Source organism: Hyperolius riggenbachi, chromosome 1, assembly GCF_040937935.1.
Source record: "Hyperolius riggenbachi isolate aHypRig1 chromosome 1, aHypRig1.pri, whole genome shotgun sequence".
Classification (NCBI taxonomy): domain Eukaryota; kingdom Metazoa; phylum Chordata; class Amphibia; order Anura; family Hyperoliidae; genus Hyperolius; species Hyperolius riggenbachi.
In genome coordinates, this window is record NC_090646.1 from 296,380,853 (window position 1) to 296,407,170 (window position 26,318).

The following is a 26,318-nucleotide window of genomic DNA, read 5'->3' on the forward strand; positions in this document are numbered from 1 at the left end:
TCTCTTATTATATGCATTTACTGGTGAAAAGCTGTCTCTTATTATATGCATTTACTGGTGAAAAGCTGTCTCTTATTATATGCATTTACTGGTGAAAAGCTGTCTCTTATTATATGCATTTACTGGTGAAAAGCTGTCTCTTATTATATGCATTTACTGGTGAAAAGCTGTCTCTTATTATATGCATTTACTGGTGAAAAGCTGTCTCTTATTATATGCATTTACTGGTGAAAAGCTGTCTCTTATTGTATGCATTTACTGGTGAAAAGCTGTCTCTTATTGTATGCATTTACTGGTGAAAAGCTGTCTCTTATTATATGCATTTACTGGTGAAAAGCTGTCTCTTATATGCATTTACTGGTGAAAAGCTGTCTCTTATTATATGCATTTACTGGTGAAAAGCTGTCTCTTATTGTATGCATTTACTGGTGAAAAGCTGTCTCTTATTGTATGCATTTACTGGTGAAAAGCTGTCTCTTATTGTATGCATTTACTGGTGAAAAGCTGTCTCTTATTATATGCATTTACTGGTGAAAAGCTGTCTCTTATTATATGCATTTACTGGTGAAAAGCTGTCTCTTATTATATGCATTTACTGGTGAAAAGCTGTCTCTTATATGCATTTACTGGTGAAAAGCTGTCTCTTATGTGCATTTACTGGTGAAAAGCTGTCTCATGTGCGTTTACTGGGGAAACCCTGTCTGTCATTATGTGCATGTACTTCATTTTTTTTATGTAACTACATTAGCTGGTATAACTACATTACAGTTAGCTCCACCCATGGACAAGGTATATGAGGGATATGTTAAAAAATATAAGGGCATCAATATAAAAAAAAAAAAATTCAAAAAAAAAAAACAACTTTATAGTAGGCGTGACTTGAGGGCGTGGTTAGGGGTGTGGCCTGTGTCCCGATTTCTAATTTTAAAATGTTTGGAGGTATGTACTAGTGATTACTATTTGTGTGCATTGTCATTACTCAAGTTTATTTTATACTTTTAAAGTTGCTCCTGAATTCTTTATATAGTCCTGCATGCTAGTAAACTTAAATTGTTAGTGACAAAACTGAGGGAATCTGTGCATGACCATTTCTAGGGGTGGGCAGGAGGGGTTAACAAGGCTGTGGAGTAGAGTCTGAGCAATTTTGGGTACCTGGAGTCGGAGTTGGTGGTTTCATAAACTGAGTAGTTGGATGATTTTTGTACAAAATCCACAGCCCTGGTAAGTATTAGACAAAGAAGTTGAGGACTCAGTCATTTTGGGTACCTGGAATCTGTGGTTTCATAAAATGAGGAGTCTGAGTATGATGATTTTTGTACCGACTCCACAGACCTGGGGGTTAAGATAACTCACCTCTCTGGGATCCACATACATCGCATGTCCTTCCTAGTCCTCAGGGCTCTTTCACATCTAACAACGCGTGCAGGAGCTGTTCTCCTGCACGCATTGAATAGCCTGCGGCGTGTCGGGATGTTGCGTTGCAATCAGCGGCAGTAGCTATTAATTCACCCGACGGGAAAACGCCGGCTCCCAACAATTAAAAGCGGCCGGGTGTGTCGAACCGCAACGCACCATGGACTTTCATTTTATCTTGCTTTGCGTTAAAATCCTGGAAATGAGCTCTAATGTGAAAGAGCCCGTCTCACTGGTAGCAGTGGCACCTCTGATAAAGTCGTCAAGGGGTGTTGCTACCAGTGAGATGGGATGCAAAGGACTAGGAAGTAGATGCAATGCATGTAGATCCCATAGAAGTGAGTTATCTTAACCTCTCCCGCTCGGTTATAGTGAATAACAAAATGATGGACCCAGGTATCCCTCCAGAAAATAGAGAACTGTGAAGGAATTGGACATTGCTCCTCCAAGCTAGTGATATCCCTTAGGTGGGCATTTATTGGCTTGATAAGTGGGGGCTTGGTTGGCATGCTGCAGATGCCAATGCTGATAGGAGTCCTGTGCCTTTGCCAAAAGTAATTATCACCCTTTATTGTCTGCAATGGTAAACCATGTCCAACTGCTGTTTTGCAGACACACTGGAAAATATGCAGGAAGAGATAAATGCTTTATTACTAACGGACCAGGGAGGAACTGGACAGTAATGCTAGGTACACACTATGAGATTTTCTGGCAGATTTACTGTCAGATAAATTATTTCCAACATATCCGATCTGATTTCTGATCGATTTCCGAGCATTTTCCGATAGTTTTCCATTCACTTTATTGGAAATCAGTCAGAAAACGTTCAGATTGGACATGTTGGAAATAACTGATCTGACAGTACATCTGCCAGAAAACCTTATAGTGTGTACTTAGCATAAGATGAGACACTGCTAAGCTGTGAGTATTGTGCTACCCATAAAGCATTTCTCTCTCAGCAGCAGAGGCATACAGAGGGAGGGGTCAGAGGACCAGCCCTGTGTTAAGGAATAGAGATGGCCAATTATATGCTAATAATACAGGCTTAAATGCAAATTTAATGCAAATAAATGGAGCTTGAAATTGGGCCAATCAGATGCACGTTCTACTGTGAATGGCAATCTCGCCTCGCAGGGCCGGGTCCCTGGTTCAAATACCATCCAAGGCACTCTCTGGACAGAGTTTGTATGTTCTTCCTACATCTGTATGGGCTTCCTCACGGCACACTTGTTGCCTCCCACATAATAGAGATTAGATTGTAAGCCCAGCTGAGGAACGATTAATAACACAAATATACACACTAAAGTGCTACAGAACAAAGTCAGCGCTATATATACACTAAATAAATATGTGCTATAAAAAAAAGGAGTGATGCAGCTTTCTCAAGGCGATGCACACTACTAAAGATAAAGAGGTTCAGGATTTCTGGAAAATGCTGATTAAATGAAACTGGATGTGTGTATGCATCCTTAGAATATTTGCATCTCAACTCCAGAGTTGAATACTTAATCAGTAAGCGAAAGCGCAGTCAACCTCAGAGAGGAGTTGAGAAGAGTCACTTTTATCCCAGTCTTCCAGCTGACTATCTTATGCCTATTACACATGATACAATTATCTGTTAGATTTCTTGCCAGATCGATAATATCTAACCTGTCTGATCTGAGATCAATCAATATTCCGATCAATTTTCCATAGGAGTGAACGGAAAATTGATTGGAAAAAAAAATGTGATCAAAATCAGATCGGACAGGCTGGATATAATCGATCTGGCAAGAAATCTAACAGAAAATTGTATTGTGTGTACCTAGCATTGCACAGGTGATGATCGGTATAAGAGGCGTTTGGATAATCAACAGACTGCTGTTCTAACAGCCAAGCAGTGACTGTGTTTTGCACAGGAAGACCTGTTTGCAAACTCAACCAGGTACTAAAAATTAATGCCAAAATGTTTTATGTGCAATGTACAAATGTTTGTACATTGCTAGTTATGATATATTCCACACAATTCACAATTAAAAACATGAGCCTGAACTGTGAGCTATAAACCGATGTCCTCATATACAAGTGATAAGCCTGCATTGAGAAAAAGCAAAAAGGCAGTACCTAATGCTGGATACACACGGTTCGTTCCCGCACTCTATTCCAGTCGATGCGCCTCTCGATTCCCATCCATTCATTTCAGTCATGTCAGATTCGCGTTTCGATGGATTGTTAGGTCGATTTGCCATACTTTACATGGCAATCGACCTAAAAATCATCGAAATGCGCTCGGAAATGTTCGGGAATAATCGATTCGTCAGGAATAGAGCAGCGCATTCGATGCGGGAACGAACCGTGTGCATTCACCATAAGAAGGAGCAGATTTTGTAGTGCAAGCTAGAACTGGGATATGACAATGTACTAGTAAAATAGTGTTACATATGCATGCAGACTATGGCAGAGATTGGATCAGGCATTGAAAATTTTAGTGCAGACTTGCTTGTAAAATTGGGAAACAAAAAAATGTAACAAAGTAGCGAAAGGGAAAATGGCGCAAATGTGAAGAAACTGATCATAGCAACCTTGATTGGGGTATCTACTTCACTTTCTTATAGGTTTTGTTCCAATTTTCATAGCACGTTACGATCAGATTTGCAGTTTATCATAATAAAGGAAAGTGCAAGCTTTCGAGACCAAGACCCACCAGGTGAAAAACAAAAATAAAACCACTCTGGTCCCTTTCACATTGCCAAAGCTCCAAAACTTCTTGTACCGGTGCCTTGAAAACACTGGGTGTCTTACAGGGAAGTACTGCATCACCAGGCACTGGTACAACAGGGAACTACTGTACAACCAGGGAACTACTGGGTCTGACCACACTTGATTAGGTTCTTGCAAGATAGAACCTCTTATGCTAGGTACACACAATAGGTTTTGGCGTTCAATAGATCATTTCCGTCATGTCCGATAACACTTGATTGTTTTACCGCTCGATTTCTCATAGAAATCATCAAACGGATCATTAGCGGGCTCTGTATGGCGGATATTGTGGTGAAACCCCTCCCACAGTGTGATGTCAGCATCTAGGTACTGGCATCACACTGTGGGAGCCTGGCTGCATTGTGGGAAATAACAGCTGTTTCCAACTGCCAAAAATGCATCATCACTTTCCATAGACATCACCTGTGAGCAGTAAAAATGTCACCATGTGATAAATGTCAAAATGTAAATCAGGGAGGAAAGATTTTACAATGGGCAAACACTGACTAAATAATTTATAAATAATTATTGTAAAAATGAAGCACTTTTTCATTACGTTCTTTTCAGTTCCTCTTTAATCAGTTGTTCTCTGGGGCATCCTCCAGCTCTTACCCGGGGCATCCTCTAGCCCCTAGCAGCAGATATACCCCTCGCCACAGCTGTGGGGTCCCGGATCCCCTCTGTTCCAGATGCTGACCTCGCCAGGTGTGCCGCACTCACATGGTCTGGAGCAGGGGCGGACTGACCATTAGGGCACTCGGGCACGGACCGAGGGCCCGTGGTCAGGGGGGGCCCGCCACCCGCCATAGAACCCTGAGCAGCCAGGAGGGGAGACAGCCAGTGAAGGAGGGCGATGGGCATAGCAGCGGAGAAGGGGGGAAGTTTCCCCCCCTCCTCTCACCTTGGGGCCCCCCTTCCTGGCTCTCCCCTCCGTAATCTGTAAGACAGCTGGAAGCGGCTGACAGCGGGCGGAGACGCTGTTCAGCCACCGGAGGGATCGCTGATCTGTGTGCAGCTAGTGTGGGCTTGAGAAGCCCAGACTAGCTGCACACAGATCAGCGATGCCTCCGGTGGCTGAACAGCGGTAAGTCTCCACCCGCTGTCAGCCGCTTCCAGCTGTCTTACAGATTACGGAGGGGAGAGCCAGGAAGGGGGGCCCCAAGGTGAGAGGACAGGGGGGGGAAATTTCCCCCATTCTCCGCTGCTATGCCCATCGCCCTCCTTCACTGGCTGTCTCCCCTCCTGGAGACACCTTCAAGCCTGGCTGCATATACTGGGGAGACCTATACACCTGGCTGCATATACTGGGGGCACCTATAGACCTGGCTATACTGGGGAGACCTATACACCTGGCTGCATATACTGGGGGCACCTATACACCTGGCTACATATACTGAGGGCACTTATAGACCTAGCTACATATACTGGGGACAGCTATATGCCTGGCTATACTGGGGACACCTATACATCTGGCTGCATATACTGGGGGCACCTATACACCTGACTACATATACTGGGGGCACTTATAGACCTAGCTACATATACTGGGGGCACCTATAAACCTGGCTATACTGGGGACACCTATACACCTGGCTGCATATACTGGGGGCACCTATACACCTGGCTATACTGGGGAGACCTATACACCTGGCTATACTGGGGAGACCTATACATCTGACTTCATATACTGGGGGCACCTATACACCTGACTACATATACTGGGGGCACCTATAGACCTGGCTATACTGGGGACACCTATACACCTGGCTACATATACTGGGGACACCTAAAGACCTGGCTATCTATACAGGAGACACCTATAGACCTGGCTATCTGTACTGGGGACACCTATAGGCCTGGCTACCTATTCTGGAGACACCTGTAGACCTGGCTACCTATACTGGGGACAGCTATAGACCTGGCTATCTTAACTGGGGACATCTATAGACCTGGCTATCTTAAATGGGGACATCTATAGACCTGGTTATCTATTCTGGGGACATCTGTAGATTAGGCTACTTATACTGGGGACACCTATAGACCTGGATACCTGCACTGGGAAAACCTATAGACCTGGATACTTCCACTGGGGATACACTTTGACCTGGTTACCTATACTGGGGGCACCTATTTTGGGGGAACTGCTGCCAGATTAACTATTTTTGGGGAACTGCTGCTGACAGATTAAGTGTATTTTGAGAAACAGCTGCCAGATTATGTGTATTTTTGGGGAACCGCTGCCAGATTGTGTATAATGGGGGAACTGCTGCTTCCAGATTCTGTGTATTTTGGGGGAACCACTGCTGCTACATGTATTTTTGGTGATCCGCTGCCAAATTATGTATATTTGGGGGAACCGCTGCTGCCAGATAACGTCTATTTTGGGGGAACGACTGCCATATCTGTATTTTGGAGGAACCTCTGCCAAATTGCATGGATTTTTGGTGAAATGCTGTCAGATTACATGTATTTTGGGGGGAAGCACTATGGCAGAGTTCAAACTTCCCCAGCAGACCTTTTACACCACTGCTAAGGTCATGTATATTTTGCCCCACCCATGACCACGCCCACATTCTGTTGCGTGACCACACCCATTTTTTGGCGCGGTGCAGCGGTTTTTGTCACTGTGTAATATCTCAATATAACATATTTACTGTTGTCAATAAATTATTATATCTTAGTCTGTAAAAATAGAACGTGAAAGGTGGGAAACACTGGTATGGGGGCCCCATAATCTCCTATTGCCCGGGGGCCCCATGAGTTGTCAGTCCGCCCCTGGTCTGGAGTGTTCTGCACCTATGCAGAACACTTCAGACCACATGAGCGTGATTACCAGAGGCACTCACCCAGGCACAGTAGATGCCGACCATCTCAAACGGAGGGGATGCTGGGACACCGGAGCTGTGGCGAGGGACATATCGGCTTCCAGAGGCTGGAGGAAGCCCCAGGTAAGTGGATCTCATTTTTTGGGGGCAGCTCGGATGTACCCTTTAAGCATGTTCACCCCAGGACTACACCTTAAACTTTCCTCCTTTCCTTCTCTGTTCCTTTTCTCTGCTCTGCGACGGAACAAGAAAAATAATCCTCCCAGGTTTAATCACATCAAGAGGTAGACCTATTGGATCTTATGTATACGTTTTGGTTGTGGTTTTTACAATGCTGTTTATCCTGGTATTTTGCTAAACTTTTTTTGAATACTTCATGCCTAGTTTTATGCACACCCATTTTGAAGCCAATATAGACTTAAGTAATGTCTTAGTGAAAATATTGGTAGGTTTTGTGATTTAGCAAGTTTAATATCCCATGTTCAATTGTTCCCCTGTGTGAGATATTAAAGATGGCCTATTGTTCATACTCTAACGGAACCTGAGGAAATAGGGATATGACGGCTGCCATATTTATATATATTTAAATAAAACCAGTTGCCTTGATCTTTGTGGCATCAGTACCATCTGAATCACACGCCTCAAAAAAAGTATGTGGCTAATTCAGCCAGACTTCAGTCAGAGCACCTGATCTGCATGCTTGTTCAGGGTCTATGGCTAAAAGTTTTCAACACACAGGATCAGCAGGACAGCCAGGCAATGTGCATTGTTTAAAGAGAACAACAAAAATTTGCTTTCCTAAAACAGAAAGAATTTGCGATAATTCAGGTTGGAGTGAGCTCGAGATGTCTCCCAGAGCACCACTGCTGAATATATGCAAATTAACCATTGTACCCTTAGAAGCTAAACACACCTCCAGAACCGCTGGAATGCAATGATGTGTCAGCTTGTTAAATTGTACAGAGCCATAATAATCCAACATGCATACAGACTGTTTCGGATTGTTTGATCCTCATCAGTGCATGGCATGGATTAATCTGGCTCTATGGAGTAGGGCTTGTAAACCGAGAGGTACAGACTAACCAGCATGGACATGTTTAAAGAGAACCAGAGACTAAGCACCCTCATGTATTTTACTATATTTATCAGTGGGAATATGACAGTAAACACCTTCTCTGCTTTTATGCTGATACACACGTTGCGTTTTCCCATGCGATTCGCGGGATCGATTCCATTGATTCGATTGTTTCCAACATGTTCGATCGTGTTTCGATGGATACAGCTGTCAATTTTGCATACTTAATATGCAAAATCGACGGCTGTATCCATCGAAACACGATCGAAGATGTTGGAAACATTCGAATCAATGGAATCGATCCCGCAAATCGCACGGGAAAACGCAATGTGTGTATCCAGCATTAGTTTCATTCTTATCTGCTTAATTAGTCTGTTATCAGCTGTGATAAGAATCCCTGACTGAGCCTTCAGTCTAGGTTTGACCTGGAATCATTATAGCTGAGTCACTCTTCTGTGGAGTCTTTTCAAGCCCAAGCCTGCCCCCTCCTGGCTCAGATTTCCTGCTTTGCATACTGAGAGAGAATCTCTGAAACAGACAAGTGTGGCTGCAATATGATCTGTGTGCACTCTGCATAGATAATGATGACTGCAGTTTCATTCCCTTGAAAGACACTTCTTTCATTTTGGTATGATGTGCAGCTGCCTGTAGGCACACAAATGCAGCAGCCTTTCTCATATAGCCTAGACAGCAGCCTAGTCAGCACATCCAGAACAACTCATAACCTGGAAGCAGAAGGGATATGACCCGGTGGCCATATTGGATTTTTCCTGGAGCAATAATGAATAAAAAAACACTAAAAAGGCACACCAGAGCAGCGAAATTATCAGGTAGAGCATTTATTCTTTACAAGCTATGGACTGATATGTTTATTTTGTGTGAAAACGTTCATCTCTGGTTCCCTTTAAGAGGAAATACACCTCCCCATCCCTCTAACCTCAGGTTCCCATTAAGTGTCAAATCTCCCCCTCCCCTGAGTTTCTAACATGGACATGTATTTGAGAAAAAAAATGATGCATTGAGGTCTCAAAGCATTGCTATGCACACAATTAAATGTTTATGACAAAACAAACATCGCTGGAATCCGTGATAAGTCAAGGTAAACTAGTGATTTACTAGACACTAGCCATTTGCTGCTGAAAGCAAAATCATTTCCTTTTTGGGTCAAGTACATACTGTGCAACAGGGTTATGAACATGCATGTAAAGATAACACAGAGGACTTTGTTTGCAAGCAGACTGAGGTTAGGAGTGAACTTACATGGCTGTTCAGCAAGCTGCTTTTGTGAGAGGTGATGCCTTCATTTTTTTGTAGATTTTCAATCGCCATTTCAAGCTACAGAGAGAGCATGCAAAAAACAGAGGAAATGTCAGACACAGAGCCCTGATTATGTGCATCTAGAAAGGTAAATGTGTTGAAAGTTTTGCTGGTTCTGCAACATGCATTGAAAGATTTAGAAGATTTTAAGAATTAATACTGTGGAAGAAGCATGGAGATGCATGAGGGGAAATAAAATAAAGAACAAACAAACCTCAACTCTCCCTCCCCATTTACTGAATGGAACGGAAATCTATCCTGGTGAGCAAATGTTCCACCCGAGTGTTTCACAGTCTTTTAGAGACTTTAGCAGTAAATCTACATACAGATGCTCAATTTATTGCCACAATCAACTGAGTGATAGCTAGGGTGACAGTTTTTGCAATGAATTCTGTACAGACACGCTGCTTGGCTACAGCCCACCTGCTTGTTCTGTTGCGTGAAGAGGGGGATGAGCAATGAACATGAGACCAGTGCCAAATGACAGCAGTTCAAAACACCACATTTAGCGATTCAGCAGGACAGATTGCTAAACTACATCATAGGACACATATGCCGACATTGGGTTTTGCTCTTGAACCAATAACGATCATCTCCATTGATGAAAATTCTGCCTCTCCTCATGCCTTTATAAGGATGGTCAATGAGACGCAAATCCTTCAGAGCACAGGATTATGCCAACTCTGAATGCAAATTTATGCAGCTCGAAAATGGATCAAGTCCGTTACACCCTGGCAGGATTTGATTGGTCCAATTTTAAGATGCATGAATTTGAATACAGCATTTGCATAAACAAATTGATCTGCATTTTTAACCATCCCCACTTATCAATATTCATAATTTTAACAGCAAATCTAGTGGCAGCTCAAAATGTGCATGGCAGAATTTTTTCATTTTTTTTTTTTTAGGAACAGAGTTCGCAAAGTACCCAAAAATCAGTTGCAAGAGCACTAGAAAATTCATTTGACATACAGCCAACAATTCATATACCGTATAGTACACCACTCCCCACTATCTAGTGGATCACAAATTATAGCCAATTTTAGCAAAGTGATTCTAATATAAATACAGATTTTGCACATCAGGAAATGACTGATGAGAAACAACATAAAAGACTAAATGTTTTATACGCACCGTAGCAGGAGAAGAACGTGAAGTATGAGACAAAGAATGGCGAGAATTGTCCAGCCCACCATGGATGAGGTATGCTCCAGAACTAGAGATGATTTGGCTCCCACCCACGTCCATTGTAATGCCAACCATACTATGGGAGGGAATAGCAGTGGGAGTAGAGACCACAGTAGTCACCTGGGCACCTCCACCTTGGGAATCAAAATATGAGGAACCACTACTGGGAGCATAGATCTGAGCTTCAGCATTGTACGAATAAGCGGTCCTGCTGTGTATTGAATGTGGAGAGGGGAAAAAAAAAAATGTAATTAATCTTACCAATAACAAAAGGAGACTGGGGGAAAACAACGTTTTAACTTAATGTGCCAATACACTTTACCTCGAGCAGGTAAATTGATTCATTTACATGATTCACTATTCGACAAGATTTAGAAAAAAAAAAATGTTCATTCTATATTCAATCAATAAGTGTATTTATCAAAAGATTGTGTGCCGATTTGCACAACATGGTGGCTACATTTAAATACAACTCCTGGTGTTAAACAACTTAAAGAGGAACTCCAGTGAAAATAATGTAATAAAAAAAAAAGTGCTTCATTTTTACAATAATTATGTATAAATGATTTAGTCAGTGTTTGCTCATTGTAAAATCTTTCCTCTCCCAGATTCACATTCTGACATGTATTACATGGTGACATTGTTACTGTGGGCAGGTTATGTAGCGGTTTCTAGCTGTTCTGGCTGTTACAGACAGCTGTAAATGGCCATTTCCTGTCTGTGAACATTGTTACATTGTGGCAGTTTGCCCAGAATACCGCGGTACTCAGCTTCTTGTGGGAGGGGTTTCACCACAATATCAGTCATACAGCGCCCCCTGATGGTCTGTTTGTGAAATGCAATAGATTTGTCATGTAAAAGGCGGTATCAGCTACTGATTGGGATAAAGTTAAATTCTTGGTCGGAGTTTCTCTTTAAGGCCAAGTTAGGTGGCCTCGAAGTCTAGTGTTCTGCAGTTGAGATACTAGAGACTGGCCTTTGATATATACAGTGGTTTGGAAAAGTATTCGGCCCCTTGAAGTTTTCCACAATTTGTCATATTACTGCCACAAACATAAATCAATTTCATTGGAATTCCACGTGAAAAGCCGATACAGAGTGGTGTACACGTGAGAAGTGGAACGAAAATCATACAGGATACCAAACATTTAAAAAAAAATAAAAAATAACTGCAAAGTTGGGTGAGCGTAATTATTCAGCCTCCTTTGGTCTGAGTGCAGTCAGTTGCCCATAGACATTGCCTGATGAGTGCTAATGACTAAATAGAGTACACCTGTGTGTAATTTAATATCAGCACTGTTCAAGCGATCGTTCAGAAATGGAAGGCGTATGGCACAACTGTAAACCTACCAAGACAAGGTGCTCCACCTAAACTCACAGGCTGAACAAGGAGAGTGTTGATCAGAAATGCAGTCAAGAGGCCCATGGTGACTCTGGACGAGCTGCAGAAATCTACAGCTCAGGTGGGGGAATCTGTCCATAGGACAACTATTAGTCGTGCACTGCACGAAGTTGTCCTTTATGGAAGAGTGGCAAGAAGAAAGCCATTGTTAACAGAAAAGCATAAGAAGTCCAATTTGCAGTTTGCCACAAGCCATGTGGGGGACACAGCAAACATGTGGAAGAAGGTGCTCTGGTCAGATGAGACCAAAATGGAACTTTTTGGCCAAAATGCAAAACACTATGTGTGGCGGAAAACTAACACTGCAGATCACGCTGAACACACCATCCCCACTGTCAAATATGGTGGTGGCAGCATCATGCTCTGGGGGGTGCTTCTCTTCAGCAGGGAAAGAGAAGCTGGTCAGAGTTGATGGGAAGATGGATGGAGCCATATACAGGGCAATCTTGGAAGAAAACCTCTTGGAGTCTGCAAAAGACTTGAGACTGGGGCGGAGGTTCACCTTCCAGCAGGACGACCCTAAACATAAAGCAAGGGCAACAATGGATTGGTTTAAAACAAAACATATCGATGTGTTAAAATAGCGCAGTCAAAGTCCAGATCTGAAACCAATCAAGAATCTGTGGCAAGATATGAAAACTGCTGTTCACAAACACTGTCCATCTAATCTGACTGAGCTGGAGCTGTTTTACAAAGAAGAATGGGCAAGGATTTCAGTCTCTAGATGTGCAAAGCTGGTAGAGACATACCCTCAAAGACTGGCAGGTGGTTCAACAAAGTATTGACTCAGGGGGCTGAATAATTATGCACACCCCACTTTTTTTTTTTATTAAATGTTTGGAATCATGTATGGATTTTTGTTCCACTTCTCAAGTGTACACCACTTTGTATTGGTCTTTCACGTGAAATTCCAATAAAATTGATTTATGTTTGTGGCAGTAATATGACAAAATGTGGAAAACTTTAAAGAGGAACTCCAGTGAAAATAATGTAGTAAAAAAGTGCTTCATTTTTGCCATAATTATGTATAAATGATTTAGTCAGTGTTTGCCCATTGTAAAATCTTTCCTCTCCCCGATTTACATTCTGACATTTATTACATCTTGACATTGTTACTGTGGGCAGGTTATGTAGCTTCTACTAGCTGTTTTGGCTGTTAGAGACTGTTGTAAACAGCTAATTCCTGTCTGTGAACATTGTTACATTGTGGCAGTTTGCCCAGAGTACCGCAGTACTCAGAGCTTCTTGTGGGAGGGGTTTCAGCACAAAATCAGTCATACAGCGCCCCCTGATGGTCTGTTTGTGAAAAGCATCATATTTCTCATGTAAAAGGGGGTATCTGCTACTGATTGGGATTAAGTTAAATTCTTGGTTGGAGTTTCTCTTAAAGGGGGCCGAATACTTTTGCAAACCATTGTATATCAATAAAACTTAGAGAGAGGAAGAGAGCAAGGTAGGGGAGGTCGAGGATATAGGTTCTGAGATTGAACACAAAGATGTATGGAATGTAATCTTTTTCATGATTACACCTGCAGAGGTTAATTAGGGAAAAAAAATAAATCAAATTCCATATAGTTTCAACAGATTGCTAGATTTCACATTTCTATCGAATGGAGCATCAAATCTATTAAAGATGTAAACTTGTGTATGGGCAACTTTGCAATAAAAGGCTGTAGAAACTTAAAGGGACTCCGAGCACCTCTCATGGGCATGCCTTTAAGCCAGACGACGTTCAACAAAGTCGTGCTATGACCCCTCTGGAGGAGCCTCTTGCAATGGCCATGCGTGTCACTTCCTCTTCCTGCTTCATTCAGTGATGCACTTCTCTAACAGAGAAGACAAGAGTGACCCGGAAGTTATAACATAGCCAAGAAGACCGCAGTGATTTTTAAATTGAACGAAAACTATTTGGTGTAGATTGGCGATTCATGCATCAAATGAAAGAGGAGAGCACAAGCTACAGAAAGGTATGCATTTTTAAGTACTTTGCAGTACTGGTCGGAGTCTTAAAGGCATACCCATGAGAGGTGCTCGGAGTCCCTTTAAGTTGCCTACTTTGGAAACAAAAGACTACTTAACTGTGTAACGCTAAACTCAACCCAAACCAACCTTCCTTATCGCTTTAAGTGACTTTTTTCTATAAATAGTTTAAAAATGAGCACTTCTGCTCTTTGCCAAGCTGCCCATTCTGCATTTGGAGAGCAGAGAACACAGTGGATCATAGTGGGGAACAGACACTAGGGGTCATCTGTACTATACTTGCACTAAAGGACAACTGAAGTGAGGAATATGAAGGCTGCATATTTATTTCCTTTTAAACAATTCCAGTTGTACTGACTGCGCAGTACGCCGCAGACTACGTGGACTGGATTGACAGCGGTGCTTCATGCAGGTGCAGAAAGGACGACCTCGAGGTCATCCTCTGCACCGTGCTGGGACCCTGGGCCGGCGGCTGCGAACGGAGCACTCACCGTGGGACAGACAGCTGCAAGGGGCTGGAGAAAGCCCCAGGTAAGTAAATCAGATATAGGTTATAACTGCCTGATGATTCCCTTAAGACTTGTCAGAATGCTCAGCTTTTATGAAGCGATGAATGCAAATTTAGATCTTGGGAAAGCTATAGATGTAGTGTACTAGGACTTTGCAAAGGCTTTTAACACTGTTCCCCACAATAGCCTAGTGCAGAAGCAGAGGATACAGCTAACAGCATGAAATGTGTGTTTGTGAAAACTGGTTAAAGCACACTAAGTGAAAGGGAGACGTCCATATGCATTTCCTTTTCAAAAATACCAGTTGCCTGGTAGTCCTGCTGATCCTCTGCCTCTAATACTTTTAGTCGCCGAACGAGCATGAAGATTAAGTGTTTCTGACTGAAGTCTGACTGGATTAGCCGCATATTTGTTTTAGGTGTGCGATTCAGACACTATTGCAGCCAGAGAGATCATCAGGAAAGCCAGGCAATTTGTATTGTTTAAAAAAGGAAATAAATAATGTATGTCTGCCTCCATATCCCCTTCAGTTCAGTTGTCCTTTAGGCTAGTTTCACATACTGTGCAGTGCAATTATCCTGCAGCAGGAGAGCCCAGGGCAGGACAATCGCACCTGCAGAGTGCGCCAACAGGGTCGTATGTGCAGCACCACCTCCCGCTCAGTGATGTACCTGGTAGACAGGAAGAAAGTCACTGACATTTCGTTGCTCTGCACCTGTGTACTGCTACAGCAATTGGATATTTCCACTTACTGTATTGCCCCTGTTTAACTCTCTAGTAAGGTCACATCTGGAATATGGAATTCAGTTCTGGGCACCACATTACAATAAAGATATTGCAGTTTTAGAGCAGGTGCAGAGACGAGCTACAAAATTAATACGTGGGATGGAAGGTCTCGCTTACCAAGAAAGGATAGATAAACTGGGTTTATTTAGTCTGGAGAAAAAAGACGCTTTAGAGGAGATCTAATTAACATGTATAAATACATCAGTGGGCAATATAATAGCTTGGCGGATGAGCTTTTTGTCCCTAGGCCTTCTCAAAGGACTAGAGGACATGATCTGCGCATGGAGGAAAAAAGTTTTAGCCATTTATTTAGGAAAGGGTTCTTTACAGTAAGAGTGATTAAGATGTGGAATGCATTGCCACAGGAAGTCGTTATGGCAAACTCTATACCTGCATTTAAAGGGGGCTTAGATGCTTTCCTTGCGTTGAAAGACATCCATGGCTACAATTACTAGGTTATGCCTAATGATGTTGATCCAGGGATTTTATCTGATTGCCATCTGGAGTCAGGAAGGAATTTTTCCCTTTTGGGGCTAATTGGACCATGCCTTGTGGGTTTTTTTTCGCCTTCCTCTGGATCAACAGGGGTATGTGAGGGAGCAGGCTGGTGTTGTACTTTGTACCGGTTGAACTCGATGGACGTATGTCTTTTTTCAACCAAAATAACTATTTAAACTATGTAAACCATAGATATGCATTGCTGCATAATCCGTGCGGTAGGCATGCAGCAACGCACTGCAGAATTTACAGCGGCCTTGCACTGATTTTGCTACTTCCATAGCACCACGTCGTGTACAAGTCCCCATAGACTTGCACTGTCCGTGCGACGAGCTGCAGTGGGGAAGAGTACCACAATGCGAAGCAGTAAGTGTGAAAGTAGCCTCATAGGACAGAAGGCAAAGAGTGGTTGTAAACCGGTTCATATTTAAAATTGGAAATGGTTAGTAGTGGAGTCCTGCAAGGGTCAGTACTACCATAAGTCCAATTCTTTACATTTTACTTATTAATGATCTAGCAGATGGAATACAGAGTAATGTTGCAATCTTTGCAGATGATATAAAATGATGCTCAATTATAAACACCAAATCAGGATATTGTTATTTTACAACATGATCTCAACAGCATGGCTATACTGTATGGGCAGACAGAATGCCAATTAAATTTAATGTAAATTCATGTAAGGTCATGCACCTTGGACATGCCAATGGTAAAGCTCTATAGAAGATAATGGTATACAGCTGGGAGCATCAGACATGGAGAAGGACTTGGGAATACTGGTTGCTAACAAGTTATATAACTGCATTCAATGCCAGGCAGCAGCTAAAGCAATTAAATTCTGGGATGCATACAATAGGAAAAACACTATTTATAAGGCTTATAAATAGTCTGCAGAAGCCCTTGAGCAAATTAAAGGCACAGTATATGCATTTAAACTGCAGTAACAAATTATTTAAGGGCAGGTCTGATCTCACCCCATTGTCACCTCAAAATTAAAGGGAGAACCTAAACTACACACAATAGGTGGAACTCTAGTAATGATAAAAACAACTTACATGAAATTTAGTTGCACTATTTGCATTCAGTTGCACCATTGGAGGATATTAGTAGTTAAAAGAGGCCTACCACCAATATATGACTTGGAAGCCAACTTACCTGTGGGATTTCAAAAATACAAATAGAGGTTTTTTGTATGCTTGTGGGAGGAGGTTGTGTTGGTAATATCGAGCAGGGTGAACACCCGGGAGCCCGCCTGTTTTGCACACCTCTGTGTTAATAAGCATACAATAGTGAAATAAAATAATGAGATGCTAGTGTACTACTCCCTGTGTATAAATCACTTGTGAGGCACATCTGGAACATGGGATACAGTTTTGGGCACTACACTATAGGCAGAATATTGAAATAATAGAACAGTTAGCAAGAAGTGCAACTAAATTAAATTAGAATGATTAAAGGTCTTGCTTCTCAAAATGAACACTCAAGCGGGATATATGACATTGTACATGTAACAACCCTCACTTACATTGCTCCATTGGTGTACACTGTATCCCCTTCCACGTACTGCACCTGCGCAGGGTAAACATGCTGAACTGCCTGCACCTGTAAAAGCAAACTGACAATCATGATCGGAACTCTGGAAGCGTATTGCATCTCAAGCCTATGATGTGTGCCTGAAAGCGCTAGTCTCAAACAAGACCAAATTTGGTTGTTTATTATTACTATTACAACAATATTGTTCCTTAATAGGAAAAGGTATAATTACTCTTGGAAAAATTAAAAAACAAAAAAACAAAAAAAACACTTTAAAGGCTTTAATTTAGTCCCTTCACTTTTTAGACACAATCTGCAGAGTTTTCTCTTGAACAAAATTCAATTCATGTTGAAGAAAGCTTGATTTGATTATAAATTGACATTTACTCAAACTCAAGGTCTTCATTATGTTTGTTGGGTTCACTGCTCTCATTGCCGATTAGGAGAAACGTACAGAGCATCTACAAACATGCCAATCCCCACTAGCCCAAGAGGTGGAAGCCGTCCTAGCAAATTAGAGTGCTACCTACCAATCATTTAACCTGCACCTGTCCAATAAGCCCAGTTCAGGCACAATTTTTATATGAACATCATAGAACAGTCTTGGGAACCGCAACAAAAAAAGTTGCATTTATTTTCATCATTAATTTGTGCAAAAGATGAAGTGTCTTTACAAACCTGTGACAATTTAAAATATATGAGCAACAATTGAATGTTAGGTAACTTTTCAAATTATCCCTTATAACAGACAGACATGCAATAGATATGTTAAGTCATGCAGTGAGCAACTGTAATGTTAGAATCGGTGCATTTCTCCCTTTTAAAAACATAAAGCTGATACAGTAGACAACTTCAGAGTGTGGCAATAAAACACGAAAGCAGTAAGCAACGAACACAGTGAATCCAGCGCTGGAGACTTGGGCGCAGCTGGCGCCATCATAGGCCGTAATAGGGATTACAGCTATTGCAACACACAGGGAGTAAATTCAGCGTCGTCAGAAAACGGAGCTGAAGTTACATTTAAAAACACAATAATTTGGCTTCCTGCAATTGCAAATTATTTCATTCACCACCATACATGGCGGCCTGGAGGGGGAATAGTATTCAACACGGCCGGGAACTTGTGCAGCAGCAGGATCAGCCATATATCGGCTGTATCCTGCGCCCAAGTCTCGTACGCGTAAGCAAAGAGCCACAAATCTTGAACAAAATTCTTAAGTGACAATAAACGGCAAGCCTGCTGACATTGCTCCAAGGTTCGTATGTGCTTCTTGAGATTTGTAACCCCCTTTCCTCCTGAGAACTAAATACTATAATCTGATGCAAAAATGCACAGTGAAATTGTGATTTTTTTCCCCCCTCCCCTTTCTGTAAGACAGAAGAACCGTCTTACAATTAAAATACTTTTTGGACTAACATTTGTCAACAGCTGAAAACAATGATTGTGGCCAGTAATTGATTTCAGTATAATGACATCATAGGTTATAAATAGTAACATGCAATAGGTGCTAGGTTAAGCATATATTTAGCTTAACCTGCAGAAAATGGCATTTTATTCTGTTCAAGTAAAATAGGGTGTTAATTTTGTGTTCATCAGCTTGCACGGCAATCCATGTTTTTTTCCTTTGTAAAACATAAATGTTCCCATTCATGATGAGACATATTGTTGGTTGTATTGGCCCACATAAGAAAACAAGGTGTGAGAAAAAAGGGTATTTACATCCTTTCTTTTACCTAGACAGGATGATCTCACACATCATAGCAAGATAGTCTGTAAAATCTGTGCAGACTGTAGCAAGTGTGCTAGCAGGATATCAGGCACTTTAGAGAGAAATAGACAGTGGGATTAGTAGCAGCCAAAATTCGTGCTTGGACCATCTGAGGTCTTTTACCTGCTGCTGAACCTGGTGAGCTCTGGGCACACCTTGACTATGTGCTCCTTTGGGAGCAGAGCCAGACGATTGAGACAAGCTCCTCTGGAAGGAAAAAATGATTAAGATAAATTTGGAGATGCAAGATGATATGTAGAGATGCCTTAAAATGTGAACACCATATGACATATTACACCAAATCATTGTTATGTAAAAGACTTTGGTCAAGTGGTGGCATGCTTTATTGGCATCTGCTCAGCCATGGAAACCCATTTCCACTGTTCTTGAGTTAATGAAGTATGAGCTTAACCCATCTCCAAGCCTACCAAACTTTTATTTTTTTTTACTTTCCAAAAAAGCTTTATTTTAAATAGTCATGTGAATCCACATAATCAGTACAATCGATACATTGATGTATAAGATTGAGGATCATACAACATATCTCTAATTGCGTCTTTAACAAGTTGTAGAGATAAAATAACACATTTTCAAACTGTCGTATATAGGTAAAAACACCTACTAAGAAAATTACCTAATAAGAAAAAGATTATATAAAAAAAAAAAAAAGAAAAAAGGAAACAGACAATTTTCTTACTCATACCTGTTAACAGCTTATACTACTCTCTCTAGGAGATGAGTTTGTGTGGAGATAAAAGAAGTCTCCTCTAGGGCGAGGAGAGAGGAGTGGCTTTCCTTTTAGTTCCGTTGGGGTGTCTCGACTATATTGATCTTGATTCGGTTAGTTATTCCCTTTTATATATTATTAATGAATTAATATATTAATCAATATGTGATGACAGTATAGAGTTTATATGTTTACCATATATAGAAAGTAACCACGGGTCCCATATTTGGAAGAAAGGGCAGGTGTCTCCCTTAGTCATAAACATGAGGAACTCATTTAAGCAAGTAGGATTGATTTTTTTGAATGACTTTATCCCAGGACAATTGGTCCGAAAGCCATACTTGTGCTATGTGTGATCTAGTGGCGGCTAGAATTCTGGTGAAGAGGGCATTCTCCCAGTGAGAAAGATTTTGAAGTTTGACATTTAATAAGGCATGTGATGGTGTTGGTATGGTAGTTTTGTTCCATAATGTTGTTGTGAATTGAAAGGCCCTTATCCATATATCTTGTGTTTTAGGGCATGTCCACCAAATATGTTTGGGATCTCCCAGATCCAAACAGCCTCTGAAACAGGTGTTGGGAATAGATTTATTTTGAAATTCTGGAAGGAGTCAGGTAGGTACGGAACATCAACTTTAGGGAAGTTTCGGTTAGGGAAGGACTATTGGAGCATTTTGCAGTATTTTTCCATATTTTTTTCCACTCTTCGTCTGATATCTCTATCTCTAAATCTCTAGCCCATGCTTTCTGGTATTGCGCTTTATTATTATGAATTGGGGATGTGATAGCTTGGTAGATAACCGATATGGATTTAGTCACTTCCCTTTTTTTAAGTATTAGTTTCTCCAGGCTTGTCAGATCTGGGAGTTCTCCTTTTGGCCATCTCTGGGCGAAATGTCTAATTTGGATATTGCGGAAAACTTCAGCTGGTGGAAGATCTTGCATAAATTGTGTATCAGTTTTGCCTTTTTTTATAACATCGTAAAAATGTATCAGTCGGTTTTCTGTCCACCAGGAGAATTTACTAGGGTATAACCCTGGTTCAAAAGCTGGATTCCCCGTGATAGGGGCCAATGGGGAGTTTATGGAGACTAATTTGTACTTAAATTTTAAAGTGTTCCATAGTTTAAATGCTATCGATATTATTGGGTTTTTAACTTTTTTCATGTGATCAGGCAGTTCTCTTGCCCATATGAGGTCTTGAATTCTAAATGGGTATACGTATGAATTTTCTATATCCCTCCATTGAGAGGAGTGTGTGGTATAGGTGGTACTAAAGAGTTGTGCCAGTCTGGCAGCTTGGAAGTATTTATGGATATTCGGTACTCCCAGGCCCCCTTCTAGCTTGTGTTTATGCATAATCTGTGTGGAGATCCGAGGTTTATTTTTTTCCCATATAAATTTAAATATTTCTTTTTGAAAATTAACAAGTTGTATCCTAGGTATATCAATAGGCAGGGCTCTGAAAAGGTATACAAGTTTGGGGAGTATAATCATTTTAGTAGAGATTATTCTTCACGTCCATGAGATGTGTAAATTGTACCATGATTGTAATTTATTCTTCAGTTTTTTAAAGAGAGGGGGGTAATTCAGTTCACATAGGTCTTTGAGGGATTTAGTTATGAACACTCCTAGGTATTTTAAACTATGGGTTTTCCAAGTAAGTTGGAATTTTTCTTTCATTTTATTGATCAGATTTGGTGAGAATTGAATGTCGAGAGCTTCCGGTTTTTCATAATTACCTTTAAGACCTGAGGCTAATCCGAACTCTTCTAGGATCATCAGAGTATTTGGTAGTGAGGTAAACGGATCTGATAAAGTGAGCATCAAATCATCTGCAAATGCACTGCATTTGTATTCATTTGTCCCTATCAGGATACCCTTGATTGACGAGCTTGATCTAATGGCCTCCAGGATTGTCTCAAAAGCTAGTATAAAGAGGGCTGGGGATAGGGGGCAACCTTGTCTGGTCCCTCTGTAGATGTTAAAAGATTCTGAGAAACAGCCTGATGCTAGTATGGAGGCTGAAGGGTTTGAGTATAGATTTTTTAGGATTGCTATGAAGGGACCTGTAAACCCAAATTTTTCCAATACGGCAAACAGAAGGTCCCAGTTCAGAGAGTCGAAGGCTTTCTCAATATCGACTGCTAATAGCAGCATGGGGAGGCCTTTCAAATTTGCCGTATTATGTTGCAAAGTTTCCTAATGTTATCAGTTCCTTGGCGGGATTTTACAAAACCTACTTGGTCTGATTTAAAGAGAACCCGAGGTGGGTTTGAAGAATATTATCTGCATATAGAGGCTGGATCTGCCTATACAGCCCAGCCTCTGTTGCTATCCCAAAACCCCCTAAGGTCCCCCTGCACTCTGCAATCCCTCATAAATCACAGCCACGCTGCTGACAAACAGCTTGTCAGAGCTGGCTGTGTTTATCTCTATAGTGTCAGTCTGCTGCTCTCCCCGCCTCCTGCAGAACTCCAGTCCCCGCCTGCATCCCTTCCCTCCCTGCTGATTGGAGGGAAGGGAAGGGGGCAGGGACCGGAGCTATGCAGGAGGCGGGGGAGCAGCTGAGACTGACACTACAGATGTAAATACAGCCTCACAGCATGGCTGTGATTTATGAGGGATTGCAGAGTGCAGGGGGACCTTAGTGGGGTTTGGGATAGCAACAGAGGCAGGGCTGTATAGGCAGATCCAGCCTCTGTATGCAGATAATATTCTTTAAACACACCTCGGGTTCTCTTTAACTAGTAGGGGTAGAAAAGTGTTAATCCTATCGGCTAAAATTTTTGTCATTTTGTGGTCAATATTTATTAATGATATAGGTCTGTAATTTTTGCATAGGGTATGATCCCTACCTTCCTTAGGGATTACTGTTATCGTGGCATTATTGGAAGTTTGGGAGATGGGCTTCTTTTCTCTTATGGATAGTATATAAGTTAAAAGATGTGGGGCTAATATAGACTTAAATGTCTTGTAGTATTGCCCTGATAGGCCATCCGGGCCAGGAGCTTTCATTGGTTTTAACCGATTAATAGCTGTTATAACTTCTGATAGTGAAAAGGGGGCATTGATGCACTCTAATTGCTGCTGGGTAAGAGCTGGTAAGTTGATCTGTGCCAGGAATTTGTTGATCGTATCTTGCGTAGAAGATTTATTGTTCGTATAAAGTTTAGAGTAAAATTCCTTGAAAAGGTTGGCTATTTTCGATGGGTTATGGGTTACGCCACCGTTAGGTAGTTTAAGCGGGCTGAACTTGGCGGCTCTGCTTTTCCCAGCTAGTAATCTGGCTAGTTTAGAGTTGGCTTTATTAGCTAAGAAGGATCTCTGGTATCCTAACCATCTAAAGGATCTAGCTACATCTTCTGTGTGCGTCTAATTGCTCTTTAATCTCTTGAATTTGTCTCAGGGTGGTCACTGACCTATTAGAATTAAAGGATTCCCATAATGACTGTAATTTTGTTTCTAAGGCCACTTTGTTAGCCTTTTTATCTCTTTTTAGATGTTTGGATAGGCTGACAAAGTGGCCTCTTATGTATGCTTTATGTGCATCCCACCATGAACTGATTGACGTGTCTTCCGCTTTGTTGAAATGGAAAAATTCTGTGAGAGATTCTGAGATTATTTTAAGAGCCTCTGCGTTTGCTAATATGAACAGAGGGATTCTCCATCTTGGGGAATTAGGGTTATTATATTTAGAGGAAAAATTTGAGACTATTATTGAGTGATCCGAAGGGGAAGCGTGTAAAATTTTTGATCCCACAAGTCTCGTTGTGTATAATTTTGACGTAAATATGTAGTCTATTCTGGATGAACTATAATGTGGGTGGGAAAAGAAAGAGTAATCTCTCTTCTTCGAGTGAGCCTCTCGCCAGGTGTCGGTAAGTTGCAGTTCATTTAGGAGTTTAATGAAAGATTTAGGAGGAGGGGGTCTGTTTGTTTTTCCAGAGGCAGAGTGATGGTCTGTTTCTGGATTGACTACTAAGTTCATGTCTCCACCTAGTATACTATTGGGGTTGTCCAGCTTATAGATGGTCTCTAGTATTTCTTTGAAAAAAGTGCTTTTTTTCGTGGAAGGAGCATATAAATTTACTAGGATTACTGGTGTTCCTGCCAGATCCCCCTCTAGAATATTATATCGCCCCTCTTTATCAGTTATTTTCTTCAAGAGAAATTGTGTACCTCTGCGGAAAAGCACGGCGACTCCATTCTTTTTTAGAGATTCATGGCTTGACAGATATAAGTCTGGAAAGTCTTTATGCCAGAATTTGGGGTATGATAGCTTAGTAAAGTGAGTCTCCTGAACCATAATTATATCTGGGTGTATCTGTCTAAACTTTTGGATACATTTAGCTCTCGATTGGGCTGTTAAGGCCCTGGGCGTTATGCGATATAATTTTCATAATAGATGAACGTAGTTAACAGAGTCGCTGTACCTCTCCTTAAGATCCCTCTTCCTCCCCCAGTTATCATTGATCAGCCTCATATTCCTGAGATTTTTTTGTCTTGAATAATATAAGTTGCGGTACCCTGATAAAGCACTAGAATGATCAAACATATTGAAATAGGGAAAACAATCAGTGAGAGAATAACGTCTGGATTGCTTTGTATATATCTGTGCCGAAACGAAAACTTTAGAAAGGAAAGCCTCTTCTTAAAATATGAACATAAACACAAGTCTAATGAACTTAATTGCTTAATATGGTAGCAATAACCAACATTCTTTCTCATTAAGAGAGTAATAGAGTGGGGGGTAACTTACACAGTCAGACCTAAAAAAAAAACAAGAACTTATAGGATATCCTTAGCTTTAGCAACCTGGATCTCATGCCTTTACTCGAGCACCAGTGTGTAGTATTGGTAGTTTCTTATCCCCTCATGTGTTGGGACTGCTCAGTCTGGGAACTCTTGGGATTTTTGATGGGGTCAGATGGGTGTCTTTGCTTTTCTTCGTGTTCGAGTGGTGAACTTCGTGCCAGTCTCGATTAATCCTCTTGGACTTGGAAGAAGAAGATGAGGAATCCATAGGAGTATGTTCATTTACTTCTTGTACGCCACATTCTTTAAGAGCACGCAGTCCCTCTTGAAGAGTACGCACTTGAAATTTCCTTGGGCCTATGCTAAAGGCTAGTGCGAACGGGAAAAGCAATCTGTATTGAATCACTCTTTTTTGTAAAACAGTAGTAACGGGCTTCATTGCTTTCTTCTTGGCTAATGTTATCGGGGACAGATCAGGGAAAATCTGCACCTTGTAGTCTCCTATCCCGTTCGGCCCCATGTTGCGTGCGGCCCTAATCACGTTCTCTTTGGCTTCAGGGTAATGCATTTTTAGAATTAGGTCTCTTGACCAATCTGGGTTCTTAGGGGCTCTCAGAGCCCTATGAATTCTATCGAATCTTAGAAGCTCGTCTGGGCAGTCTGGTATCAGAGCTTTGAAAAGTGCTGTGACGTATCCTTTGATGTCAGTTACGGATTCTGGCACAGATCTTATTCTAATATCTCTCCTACCTCTATTATCCAAGTCCTCCATTTTGTCCTCCACTGTGTCAATCCTCTCATCTCGTTCCATCCCTTGATTCTGTAGGCTTGTAATGGCGTCCGCTGCTTCATCCATGCGGGATTCCAACCTGTTCGTTCTTTCCCCTAACACATCCAGCTGGGCGGATAGGGTGGAAACAGCCGCTCGGATCTCAGTTTGGAATGACTCCTTAAGTTCTGCAAGCAGAGCTGAGATATCCTTCAGAGTAAAGTTCGTGCGTTGGAGCTCTGTTGTCTCGGCCTGTACGGGAGCTTCCAGTGTTTTGGCGGCGGCAGCGGCCATCTTGGTTGCGGAGGAGGTCCGAGGCCTAAAGAAGTCTATTGCTCTCACCACCGTAGGTTTGTTTTTCTTGCGGTCTGTCGGCATGCGGAGGTGCCCAGTGTCTTCTTTTAGCGGGAGCGGCTATGGCTACCTTCGTTTGGCACGAGAAACAGGTGCTTTCTGTGAGTAGGTCTTAGCTGTGATCGGAGCTCACGGCAGTTGCTTCCGCATCACACCGCGCCGCGCATGCGCCCCCAAACCTTTTTTATTTTAATGATACAAGTAACAGAGGAATATATAGTAGCAAGGAAGTTTCGCCAATAGATCCTGGGAGTGACCCATTCTTTCACAAATATTTGTAAAAGTTGTCTGTATAACTAAGAGCTTGATTTTATAAACCTGTAAACAGGCTAATTTGATCACCTGAATGCAAAGATCGAAGGAGTGTCCCAATAAATTTGAGAATATTGTTCATCTTTTAAGACTATCACTTTTGGGTGTCATATACAGTGATGAAGTTATTGTTGAAATAATAGGGATGTATCTAAAATATCAAACCTCCTCTAGTCCATAAGGTTAATAAAAAAAGCATGGTTAAAAGGTTTAATCAAACCTGAGATAGAGACGCAAGAAAAAAAAATATACATACCTGGGGCTTCCTCCAGCCCCCTCCAGGCTTGTCGCTCCCATGCCATCCTTCACCACCTCGTTCTTCCGCAACTGGCCCCAGAAAGTCCTCTGGTCCAGGGCCAACTGC

At 41.7% G+C, this 26,318-nt stretch overlaps 1 protein-coding gene across 3 annotated transcripts in view; it reads right to left on the reverse strand.

Annotated features, from left to right (window-relative positions):
* The window catches only part of RFX2 (regulatory factor X2), a 115,974-nt gene that overhangs the window by 50,224 nt on the left and 39,432 nt on the right, over nt 1-26,318 (reverse strand). Inside the window, exons 3-6 of one of the 3 annotated variants that reach the window (XM_068233756.1) lie at nt 19,158-19,241; nt 17,258-17,334; nt 10,504-10,768; nt 9,313-9,387 (exon numbers count right to left, since the gene is read on the reverse strand). In XM_068233756.1, the coding sequence (XP_068089857.1) occupies nt 9,313-9,387; nt 10,504-10,768; nt 17,258-17,334; nt 19,158-19,241 (501 nt within the window). The remainder of the gene's footprint in view (nt 1-9,312; nt 9,388-10,503; nt 10,769-17,257; nt 17,335-19,157; nt 19,242-26,318) is intronic. The other 2 variants (XM_068233755.1, XM_068233754.1) reach the window with 2 other exon arrangements.